Below are 12473 nucleotides of genomic sequence, written 5' to 3'. Positions count from 1 at the left end.
GTTCAGTGAATGAAAGGATTTATCGTGTCTTTTTTTCTCCCTTTCCTTCTTTCTCTTCTATCAACTTCTAAATATGATAGAAGATCTAGAGAAGAGAAGCATGAAACACACAGAATTGCTGTCTCCCTTAAGCTCAATTAAGTCAATTAACAAGCTGGGAAAAAGCATCAGTTCTCAAAAAAGGACTGTCGTGTCTAGATTTTAAGTTAATGCAATAATAATTCTGAAGTATAAAAAATGCTTATAAGGAGTTGAATAAAAAAAATCAAATCAGAGTGATATAAAAGAAGTACACATAAAGCCAAAATTTAACCAGAGAAGCCAAGAAAACATAATTGGTCCAACCTATATCCCTGCTGCTTGCAAATACATAAAAAAGATTGCTTTCTCTTAGGAGACAGCAATCCTAGCTACCATATGCACTTTTTAAGGATGACTTGTCATAAAATGAGGTGAACAGAGCCAGACAGAAAAAAAAAACAACCATGCACCTGCTTCAACTCAGTCCTGGCAGAATCCAAGCAGGAGTTTCATTCAAAGATTGGCTGTAAAGCATGTTTATTGTTCCCTGCCTTAGCTCATCTCACAGCTGGTTGGAAAATTTTCTGCATCTGGGCTAGTGGTGTGCAGGTATGCTGGAGGTCCTGGGGACCTGAGGGCTTTGAAAATGTAAATACACAGACTCTCCACTGATTTTCAAGGCAACTAGGATTACACAGATTGCTTTTGCCATAGAGTTTTTGTCAGGCTTTGTGCTTCGTCTGTGAGTCAAACATGTAGGTTACCTCAAATCAGAGCATTCTTGTGCTTCTAAAGTGTGAATCTACAGAGACTAGAGGGCGAGGTTTTCAAAAGCCTACACACCCCCAATATCCAGCTGTATTTACAGAATGGCAAAACATCAAAGTCCTGAAGAAAAGAGAATTATATTTCTTAATACAGTTACAGATGTAAACGATGGTATCCAAGAGTTAACCCAAAATGAAATTTAAGCAGCGTCTCTGTGTTAAAAATGCCCATTGTTCCAGTACAGAGAGAAGTCTGGTATAGTGCACAAAGAGAAATTTTGTGTCAAACATCAGCTAGGCCACAAGTGAAGCCCTAGACCTGTATTTTCCCTACAGAGAATGCTAGATAAAGATAAGTGTAGTTGAAAAATGAAAAGATTGTGAAAAAGCCATTCAAAGGGAAAGATACACATAGTCATTCTTACATGTCTGAAAGCACTCTGTTTAGTTGATTAACCACAGTGTGTCAAAGCAATTTGAATAATTTCGGGTGTACCAGAAATAAAGAACATTGCAACCCTTTGCTGCATATATATTTTCTGGCACTAAACAAGTTTTGTTCTATGTGACTAACAGTGTAGTCATTCCCTCAGTGGGATGCTAACCCTAGTCCTCCTGATTGCCTGCTGTCATAAAACCTGTGAGGACTTAATATCTGTGAGATGCCTTCTTTCTGCCAAAGCTGAATGCAATTGAATAACTGGTTAAAATTATACGCAATCATTAACACGTACGGAATATGACTACTTAAACCCAGAATAACTGTATATGTTGCTCAAAAAATTAATGCCTTCTATTTATTTCCATGGAAAAGACAACAGATACAAAGAGCATAATAACACTACTTGATAGAGCAAATTCTCCACTACAAAACACTATTTTTTCAACATAGACACCACCGGTAGGAATGCATTTTCTCCAGCCATGAACAATAGCCTGCATGCCGTGCTTGTCAAAATTGGCACTAGTGGAGGTGACCCACTGTTGCTGTTGGCACTGCTGAAACACACCACCCACCACTTCACTGTGCTCACATTCACTGTTTGGTCTCCATAAAAGCACAGCAAACATCAGCGAATGTTAATGGATGACATTTTTTCCACATGGTGAAATTCAGTGACGCACCTTTGCTTCCTACACCCTTCCATGTCAGATGCCAATTTGTCAGACTGCCCCTCTGCTGGCATCTGTTGCTCAGCAACAAAATACAGTGGAATATTGGTGGGAATGTTCAACCTCTACTGCCATACCTTCAACATCCACCTCTGATTTCATGTGCTAATGTAATAAAACAGGAGGCATTACTTTCAGAGCATCCTCCATATATTCAACATGCTGATATAGCCCCAAATCCCTAAATGTCATGCTTTTTTCTATAGTTCTCCATAAATTATTTGCTCATTGATTTTCCTTTTATGCTTTATTTCTAAGAGAGAAAACAGCTCTCTCCACAAGGTAACTTTTTTTTTTCAGTGGCAGGAAAATTAAGCCTGCTTTAGTTTCTTTTAAAACAGAGCTCCAAGAGAGATGCTCAGAAAAAAAAATGCACTGTTAAAATTTAGGCACTAATTTTTTATTTTAGTGTGTACAATGGACCAAATGAAACTAAATGTAGCTATAAACACACTTCATTGGCCTCTACATAGGAAGGGCACAGCTTGTGCATGGAAGTAGCACCATCTATTAGCTCAACTGGATGTGCAGGAAAAAATGAACAACCCATCAGTCATACAAGTTTTTCCAGAACTTCCTCCTTTTTCTAGTAGCAGCTTTTTCCAGTCTGACTAAAAGCACTGCCTATATCCAGAAGTCTGTTCATAGAGAAAAAGAGCCTAAAATTCTTTCAGATGCCATCAGAGAAGTGGGTGACCATTGCGCTCAGTCATGTATAGGACAATATCACTGCTGCTTCTGTAGGTGTGACATGTCAAGATGTGTTGGAGCAATTGCCCAGAAATACTGAGCCCAGGAAAATGATAATATCTAAGGACTTAATGACAGTTTGAAAATAATGGCCAGAAGAGACAATAGGAGTAATACGGCCAATACAAAATAAAGCAGCAGGAGCCAGTGCAGTCAGCTAGCTAATCTCTAATATAAAGCAGACCATTACACCTCTGATTTAGTCCTTGTGTACTAGTCAAGTACTAGACCAAGTGCCGGGTCCTGCACTTTGGCTGCAACAACCCCAGGCAGTGCTACAGGCTTGGGGCAGAGTGGCTGGAAAGTTGTATGGAGGAAACGGACCTAGGGGTATTAGTCAACGCTCGGCTGAGCATGAGCCAGCAGTGTGCCCAGGTGGCCAAGAAGGCCAATGGCATCCTGGCTTGTATCAGAAATAGTGTTGCCAGCAGGAGTAGGGAAGTCATTCTCCCTCTGTACTCAGCCCTAGTGAGGCCCCACCTCGAGTACTGTGTCCAGTTTTGGGCCCTTCACTGTAAAAAAGACATTGAGGCCCTGGAGCGTGTTCAGAGGAGGGCGACGAAGCTGGTGAGGGGTCTGGAGCACAGGCCTTATGAGGAGTGGCTGAGGGAGCTGGGATTGTTCAGTCTGGAGAAGAGGAGGCTCAGGGGAGACCTCATCGCTCTCTATAACTACCTGAAGGGAGGTTGTAGTGAGCTGGGGGTCAGCCTCTTCTCTCTTGTAACTAGTGACAGGACGAGGGGGAATGGCTTCAAGTTGCGCGAGGGGAGATTTAGGCTGGACATTAGGAAATACTACTTTTCTGAAAGAGTGGTCAGACGCTGGAACAGGCTGCCCAGGGAGGTGGTTGAGTCGCCGTCCCTGGAGGTGTTCAAGAAACGTTTAGATATAGCGTTGAGAGACCTGGTTTAGTGGGGTTATGTTGGTGGTAGGTGGATGGTTGGACTGGGTGATCTTGTAGGTCTTTTCCAACCTAGCTAATTCTATGATTCTATGATTCTAGACCATTACTTGACCTTGATAAACACTTGTTTCATGTGAGTCTGAATCACTCCTTCCCTTTGAGCACTTTAGCCACATAAAATGTTCTTAATTCTTTCCTAAGTCTTTCATTTGTTATTGGTGTAGAGGTGAGAAAAAAATCATTACTTCATCTAATAAAGATACGTGGTGGATCATAATTTGGTTCCAGTCAAGCTCCAAAGAAATAACTCAAAATACATGTGAAAGATATTAATCTCCACAGAAAATGACAACTTTTAATTAGGCATTTTTTTCTGTTTTTACTTTTGTTTTAAAAGACATTACTATTTATCCTAGAGCTTTCTGAATTACATAAGGCACTTTCATAATCATTACTGTTTCTTTCTCCCTACGATGATATTTGAAGCAATATACAAGAATCTGAAATTATAGCACTGCCTGTGATTAAGACTCACAGAAATGCATTTTACTTGTTCTGAATGATCTTGTATCTAAATAAAAGAACACTTTAAAGAAAAACAAAGCACTTAAAAATGACACATTTCTTTCTCCCTCAGTAATTTTCCACCTTCTGACATCTTAAATATGGAAAGTTGGTGCTTTAGCATAAACTTTCTTAGAGAACTAATCAACAAAATGAGTGCATTACTAGGATGTAACAGCTGAAATTACCACAGCAGGGTGGTTTTGTAGCTATGTTGGTACCTTCATTAGGCAACTCAAACTGAACAGATAAGCTGTGTGTATACATGGATATATATAGGTATAGATTATATATCAAGAGAGAAAGGTGCACAGAAGATGGAGCTATAAAAAGAAATGAGATTCCAAAAGTGAAAATCCTGCAACAAGAAGGTGTTTTGCTTTATTTCCCAAGAAGAGATGAAATCTTTGTTGTTGGGCTCAACTGGCTCTGCACAGAAGGCCCATGTAGTCTTGAGTTCTCCCCTGTGTTTGTATCAGCTCATAAAGCTATGAAGATACATTATTTATTACTTTACTTTTTTTCTATATATCACTGAGTCACAGAATGGCTGAAGTTGGAAGTAACTTCTTGAGGTCATCTGATCCCATGCATAAGCCAGGACACCTAGAGCATGTTGCGCAGGACCACATCTAGGCAGCTGTTGAAAGTAGCCTTCTGTTGGACTCTTTCCAGTATGTCCACATCTCTCTTGTATTGGGGAACCAAGAACTAGAATACTCATCGTGCTGAGTAGAGCAGAAGGATCGCCACCGCTGATCTGCTGGCAGTACTGTGCTTAATGCAGACAAGAATATCATTAGCCTTCTTAGCAGCAAGGGCATGTTTCTGACTCATGTTCAACTTGGTGTCTACCAGGACTGTTAAGTACTTTTCTGTCAGTGTACTTTCCAGCTGGGTGACACCCAGCCCTACTGGTTCCTGGGGGTTCTATCCCAGGTGCAGGACTGTTCACTTCTCCGTTCTGAACGTAATGAGATTTCTGTCAGCCCACCTCTCCAGTCTGTCCAAATTCCTCCAGATGGCTGCATGGCCCTCTGGTGAGTCAGCCACTATTTCCAGTTCTATGTCATACACAAATTTACTGTAGGTGACCTCTCTTCCATCATCCAGGTCATTAATGCAGACATTAAACAGAACTGGAACTGATACTGACCACTGCAGAATGCTGCTTGTTACTGGCCTCCACCTGGACTTTGCACTATTGACCGCTATCCTCTGGGTGGACCCATTCAGCCAGTTTTCAGTCTGCCTCACTGCTGGCTCATCTAACCCATGTTTCAGCAGCTTCTCTGTGAGGATCTTATGGGAGGCAGTGTGAAGGCCAATGCATCTCATGATCTGATTCTTTTCCACCCAAGCTGGAAACCATTTGTCTTGACCTCTGGAACTTGTGATTCCTGAGAGTTGCTGGTAAAGACCAAGACAAAGAAGCACTCATTATGTCCACATCTCTCTTGTACTGGGGAACCAAGAACTAGAATACTCATCGTGCTGAGTAGAGCAGAAGGATCGCCACCGCTGATCTGCTGGCAGTATTGTGCTTAATGCAGACAAGAATATCATTAGCCTTCTTAGCAGCAAGGGCATGTTTCTGACTCATGTTCAATTTGGTGTCCACCTTGGTCTTTTCACTGTCCTGGATAACGAGGTCTCCTGTTTTTTTTAAGGAGAGAGCCCACATTTTCTTTGTCTTCCTTTTGTCACTGAGGTATATGCAGAATCCTTCTTGTTGCTCTTGATGTTTTGGCCAGATTGAATTCTATGCTTTCCTCATCCTGTCTTCTTGATAGTGTCTCTGAATTCCTTCCAGGTTACCTGTCCTTGCTTCTACCCTGTGTAGGCATCCTATTTGTATCAGAGTTTGGTCAGGATCTCCTTGTTCATCCATGCATGCCTCCTGGAACTGTTGTTTGACTTCTGGGACAAAACACTTCTTTTTCTCTAGGCTCTCTGTTCCCAGGCACTTTTTCAGTTGCTTGATCTCTTTTTCAAAGTAAACCTTCCTGACTCTTTTTTTTTTTTCCATTTCTTCTGGGTTCTTTGTGTTTCTTCCTGTTCCTCTCATTCTCTCTTTCTTAATACTGCTCCACCTCATACTGATTTTCTTCCTGCTGATGACTGTAGTTGAACTTTTCACTTTCCAAGCCCCTTCTGTGCTTTCTGATCAGCTTCAGTATCATTTCAAGACAATTTTTACTTCCTTTAGTAATTTCCTTTTTCTGCTTCCCAGACACGTAAGACAGAGCTATTCACTTTCAGAAATAGAAAACAAGTGGCAAATCTACTGAAAAGTCCCTGAGCAAAGCAAGAAAAGTAACAGTTATTTCCAGCTTTCTGACATCAGCCAAGACAACAGCAAGGCAGTTGGCTGCTCTCTCACAGAGAGCAGAGAAAGTAGTCTGAGACTCCTCATGTGATGCCACCAGACTGTGAGCAGTGGGAGCAGAGAATAACTTGCCCTCTCCACGGAAGCAATGGCTGAAGTTTTTGTGAGAAACGAGGTTTCTTGTTACCTGTTTAGGTGAAAGAGAACTGTCTTGGAAAGACAGTCATCAGATGGAATCTCTTTATAGTAGTTATTATGTCACTCAGAATATACTTGAAGGGGTAGCCTGGGATTGTTCCTCATAACTTAATGACTCAGCAAGATTCACTGACGTTGAATGCCAGTGACACCTGTGTGGTAGTTTATTTCTTGCAGTACTGTTACTTGAGATAATTTTCACAATCAGGCAAACACCACCATGACTTACATCAATTTTTTCAGGTATTTTTCCAAAACAAGTATTTTTTTTTAGTTTTAAAAAAAAAGTTTTTTTTTTTTTTTCTAAGTTCTAATTCTGATGTTGTGTGAGTAGGTAGTACTGTGCCAGTGTATTGTGTATTCCACCAGCAGCACCCTTTTCACTTATGCTGGGTGGGAATCCTAGCCAGACTTCTCTTCCTTTCTGTAAAGCTCCCAGTTGTTACCAATCTGAGTGATCTTTTCCTCCCATCTTTTCTGGTTTCCATTCCTGCCATTTATTCTCCTACATTTCAAGTTTCTTACAGCTATAAAGAAAGACTGCTCTTGATCTCAAGTCTATATCCTGTAGTTCTAATCCATCCAATTTTTGATTAGTTATGCAGTCAGTACAAGGTGCAGTATGAGAGGTGCGATAGAAAAGAAGCTATGGAAATCAGAAAGCATAAGAGAGTCAAAACAGTGGAAAGAGTTTGTTGTTCTATTTCCATTGCTCATAAATAATTCTAAGATAAAATGTTCTTGGTGAAATCGTAACTAAATTCAGCTGGGGTTTAGTGATTGACTTCAAAGATGTAGCCTCTTAGTCTTCATTCACTCTATCTTTAACCCAATAATTCTGGGATTCAATCTGCATTAAATGATAATTATGTGAAATAATATAATTCTTGCATGTCCTTGGCTTATTCCAGAGGGAAAAAAAAAAGAATATAAAATGCATATTTAGTGTGTATATAAGTATAGAGATGTGATGCTATTGAGACAGAGGTTAAAGAGAATTGCTGTACTCCTCTTTGTTAAGAGTCAGTGTTCATTTGTGCTCAGAATTGCTTCTATTTCCAACTTGCCGTTAACATTGCCACTGACAATGAGGAAAAGGCTGAGGTTCTCAGTGCCATCTTTATTCTGTTTTTAATGGCCAAATAGATAATTGTCAGGTTATCCTCAGGGAACTCTGTACCCTGATCTGGAAGTCAGGGATAAGGAGCAGAATAAAGCCCCCACAATTCAGGAGGAAGCAGTTAGTGACCTGCTACTCCACTTGGACTGTCACAACTCCATGGGTCCAGATGGGATCCACCTGAGAGTATGAAGGGAGCTGGCAGAAGTGATTGCCACATTGATTTCCATCATTTATCAGAAGCCGCTGTCAACCAGTGAGGTCTCAGACAGGTGGAGGCTTGCTAATGTGAGACCCATCTACAAGAAAGGTTAGCAGGAGGATCCAGGAATCTACAGGCCTGTCAGCCTGCCCTCGATATCAGATGAGGTCACTGAAGCAGATAATCTTGAGTGTGATCACACAGCAAGTGTGTAGAACAACAGAGGATCAGGCTCAGCCAGCATGTATTCATGACGGGTAGGTCCTGCCTTATAGAATCATAGAATCATAGAATTAGCTAGGTTGGAAAAGACCTACAAGATCACCTAGTCCAACCATCCGCTTATCACCAATAACCCCACTAAACCATGTCTCTCAACACTATATCTAAACGTTTCTTGAACACCTCCAGGGACGGTGACTCAACCACCTCCCTGGGCAGCCCATTCCAGATCGGCCTCATCTCCTTCTATGACCGGATCACCCACCTAGTGGGATGAGGAAAAGGCTGTGGATGTAATCTACTCAGACTTTAGCAAAACCTTTGACACTGCCTCCCACAGTATTCTGCTGGAGAAGCTGGCAGCCCATAGCTTGGACAAGTGTACTCCTCATTGAAGAGGCTTAGGGTAGAGTGACTGGAAAGCTGCTTGGAGGAAAAGGATCTGGCAGTGTGCCAGTGGTTCACGGGCAGCTTTGGCCCAATTCTGTGATGAATGGGGCAGAGAGACCCACAGACCCACACCCCAGGAAAGAAAAGGGAAAAAGGGTAGGGAGATGGGCCTAAAAACAAAACAGCAGCAACAATCTGAGGAGAAACAAACTAATTTACAACATAAGATATCGGAAAACAAAATAACACTCTAATGCAATATAATTACAATTTAAGCTAATTAATCCAAAAAAATGAGAGAGAATGTCCAAAATTAAGGTAGGCCTTACTCTAATGCCGATGAGACGGCTGGGGAGGGATATGCTACTGGGATGAGCAGGAGCGAAAAAGGGGAAGGTTTCGTGATATGCAAAAAGTTTTATCTTTCCCTCTGACCAAAAAACGGTAACAGGGCAGCAAAGTCCTCCGGGAAATGTAGTTCTTCTTCTCTTCTGAGAACCAGGTACACAGAACTATTCATGATCCACAGAACTGGAGTATTAACTCTTTAACTCCCAATACATTATGTGATGTTATGATGTGGAATACTGATAACCAAAAAATCATAAAACCATGACACAGTGTTAGTGGCTGATCATGAGCCAGCAGTGTGCCCAGATGGCCAAGAAGGCCAATGGTATCCTGGCTTGTATTGGAAATAGTTTCCAACCAGAAGAGGGAGGTGATCGTCCCTCTGTACTAAGCACTAGTGAAGTCGCTCTTCTAGCAATGTGTTCGTTTCTGGGTTCCTCACTACAAGACCCAGAGCATGTCCAGAGAAGGGCAATGAAGCTGGTGAGAGGTCTGGAGCGCAAGGCTTATGAGGAGCCACTGAGGGACCTTGTGTCGTTTAGTCTGGAGAAGAGGAGGCTCAGAGGATACATTATTACTCTCTACAACTACCTGAAAGGAAGTTATGGCAAGATGGGAGTTGGCCTGTTCTCATGCATAACTAGCAATAGAACTAGAGGGAATGGCCTCAAGTTGTGCTAGGGGATGTTCCATTCAGATATTAGGAAAAATTTCTTCTCAGAAAGAGTGGTGATGCATTGGAACAGGCTGCCCAAGGAGGTGGAAGGGGCACTGCCCCTGGAGGTGTTCAAGAAAAGATTATTCTACATTTGTATGATTCCATGATTCTATGATTATATAATGACACTTTCTCATGTGATTGTCAGAAGATATCCTAAATCTGTCCTAGAATTAGAAAACAAGAAAATAATTTTATCTTGTTGGGTTTTTTTTGTTTGTTTGTTTTTGTTTGGTTGGTTGGTTGGCTGGTTTTGTTCTGTTTTTTTCTTTTTTTTCTTCTTCTTTTTTTTTTTTTTTTTGAAAAGTAAAATTAGAAATTCCTGGAGATAGCACCTTTCTGTATTCACAGATACCTGGTGACACTTTTTGCTTCACGCTATTTATTTTGAAAGGATTTAATTTCCCTGGGAAATATGGTTGTTTCTTGACTCTTACTTACATCATGCCCATGGCTCCTGCTTGCCTCAGCTGCCATTGGCTTCCTTTCAAGGTGAGATCGCCATCTCCTTCCAGATGCAAGGGCATTAGTTTGAAGAACCCACTATGGTTTTGATATCAAAGGATAGGGGTAGGAGAAAAATTAATCTAAACTGTGGACAAGAATATCTGAGCTTGCTGCCCAGAATGTAGGCTGCATGGCCTATATGAGATGTGCAAGTAAGAGATGAGATAGTGGTTGCATGGAAGGTTGAAAGTGCAACAAGGGGATGACAGCACTGGTAGGTGGGGGATGTCTCCTTTACAACAATCATGAAGGCTTTGCTTGATATTATGAAATGCAAGGTGTACTCCACTGACAAATAACTATACTATAACTCCACTGACAAATAATTTAGCTTTTCAAAGCAGATAGGTGACTGCTGATTGCTTGAGTATTTATTTCTTCTCTGTGCATTTGTATGCCAATGAGAATGCATGTTCTTCTGTCATACATGAGTTGCTAATTCAGTAATTGTTGCCTGCCTATGCCTATGCCCCTTCATGTGCAATAGCGATTAGTCTCAGTTCAACAGACTGTTTGAATCTTTCTAACACTAAGTAAGCTCTGCAAAAAATAACTTGAAATTCTATGAGGAATTGTTCATTTTTTTTTTTATTTAAAGCAAGTAGAATATCAAATGCTTTTTGGTAATAATACTCTCATATAGATGTGCTCATAGTTGGCTCTGTAAATATAAATATTCATGGTGATGAACAACCTTATGGCCTGTAGCAGTTTTAGTAAAACAGTAGTGCTTTCTGAATTTAAGGATCTGTTGTATATGTATTTATTTGAATAGTGAAGTGTATGCCTCTGTGTTTAAAAGATGAATTAAATTCTGGGAAATAAATTTTCCTATCGATTTCAGCTAGCCCTGCAGCTACCTACAGTGTACGTTTATATTTTCAATAGAGTTGTTAAACACAGGGCTAAACTTTCTACTTGCATAAATTTATCACTTAGTACAGTTATTCCAGCAGCTAATCTTCTTGTCAGCTTTCCTGTGTAATGCCTATCTATCTAAGTTTTATCTTTCTGCCTTTTTTCCCCATTAAAAGGCAAGGAAAATAAGATGTGAAACCCAGCAGAAGATGACTACTTTTTAGTACAAATCAGTACTTCTTTATTTTTTCCATCACCTTACTAGAAAAGAGATAAAAAGTTAATGGAAAGATTAAAAATTAGGCACAGTAGGAAAAACAGAAAAGTCCGGTAACTGCATAATTTGTTTATGTGTGTGATCAAAATAGTCTTTTTTCAATGCCATTTATAATGTATGTATTTGCTGGCCATCATTACCATTATGTTTCCTTTCCATTTAGGAGATTGTCAACTTCAATTGTCGGAAGCTGGTTGCTACAATGCCTCTTTTTGCTAATGCAGACCCAAACTTTGTGACTGCTATGCTAAGCAAACTGAGATTTGAGGTGTTCCAACCCGGTGATTATATTATTCGAGAAGGTGCTGTGGGTAAAAAGATGTATTTCATTCAGCATGGTGTTGCTGGTGTTATCACCAAATCCAACAAGGAGCTGAAGCTGACAGATGGCTCTTACTTTGGAGGTGAGTAGGAAAAAATGGATTACACCTTTGGAGTGAATGCACTAGCATAAAACATGTTCAGATATGAGACATATAGAGACATACGTATGTCTTTTGCCTGGACAATTCCAGTTGCTGGGAAGTGTACATAAAGTATTTTTGAATAACACATTCACATTCTGCTTACTCTTCCAAGGAAAGCTACTGAAGATACAGAATAAAATTCCTGAATCTAAGTGATTTTGAATGAAGAGAATCTCTTTAAAAAGGGATAGAAATTTTTAGTCATAAATGTATTTCTGAAAGTTAAAAATAACTGCAAGAGCTACAAAATATGATGGGATAAAATATGATTATTATTATTATGTGATATTTGGTGTCCTTCGTGAATATTTCAGGCTGCTATTAGTGCTTTTTCACTAATTTTTTTGTGTGCACTATTGATTAGCCTTCCAGTATAGACAATGAGAAAATGGACTCTGTTTGACTAGATAACCATCCATCAGCTGTATATTAAAAAAAACAGGCAGGAATTTGAATCCAACTTAAATTCATTTGGCAATCCTAATGAAAAATAGGTATTCATTTAGACGAAGCCATTTGAATATTCATATTTGGATGAAAGCAGTCGTTATTTTTTTCACATGTAATAATCAGCCAGTACGATTCTTTTTTCTGGTGGCTTTTAATTGTCTTTGTGCAATGAAATAGGTGTCTGCTTCTTAAAGTAGAGAAAAGA

The 12473-nt window shown here is 40.1% G+C and overlaps 1 protein-coding gene across 1 annotated transcript in view; it reads left to right on the top strand.

Annotated features, from left to right (window-relative positions):
* Window positions 1-12473, top strand: part of HCN1 (hyperpolarization activated cyclic nucleotide gated potassium channel 1) — a 202374-nt gene that overhangs the window by 169868 nt on the left and 20033 nt on the right. Inside the window, exon 6 of the mRNA XM_021381011.1 lies at window positions 11515-11755. Within this exon, the coding sequence (XP_021236686.1) occupies window positions 11515-11755 (241 nt within the window). The remainder of the gene's footprint in view (window positions 1-11514; window positions 11756-12473) is intronic.

Source organism: Numida meleagris, chromosome Z, assembly GCF_002078875.1.
Source record: "Numida meleagris isolate 19003 breed g44 Domestic line chromosome Z, NumMel1.0, whole genome shotgun sequence".
Classification (NCBI taxonomy): Eukaryota; Metazoa; Chordata; class Aves; order Galliformes; family Numididae; genus Numida; species Numida meleagris.
The sequence above is the reverse complement of the archived record's forward strand: the minus strand, read 5'-3'. Positions and strand labels throughout refer to the sequence as shown.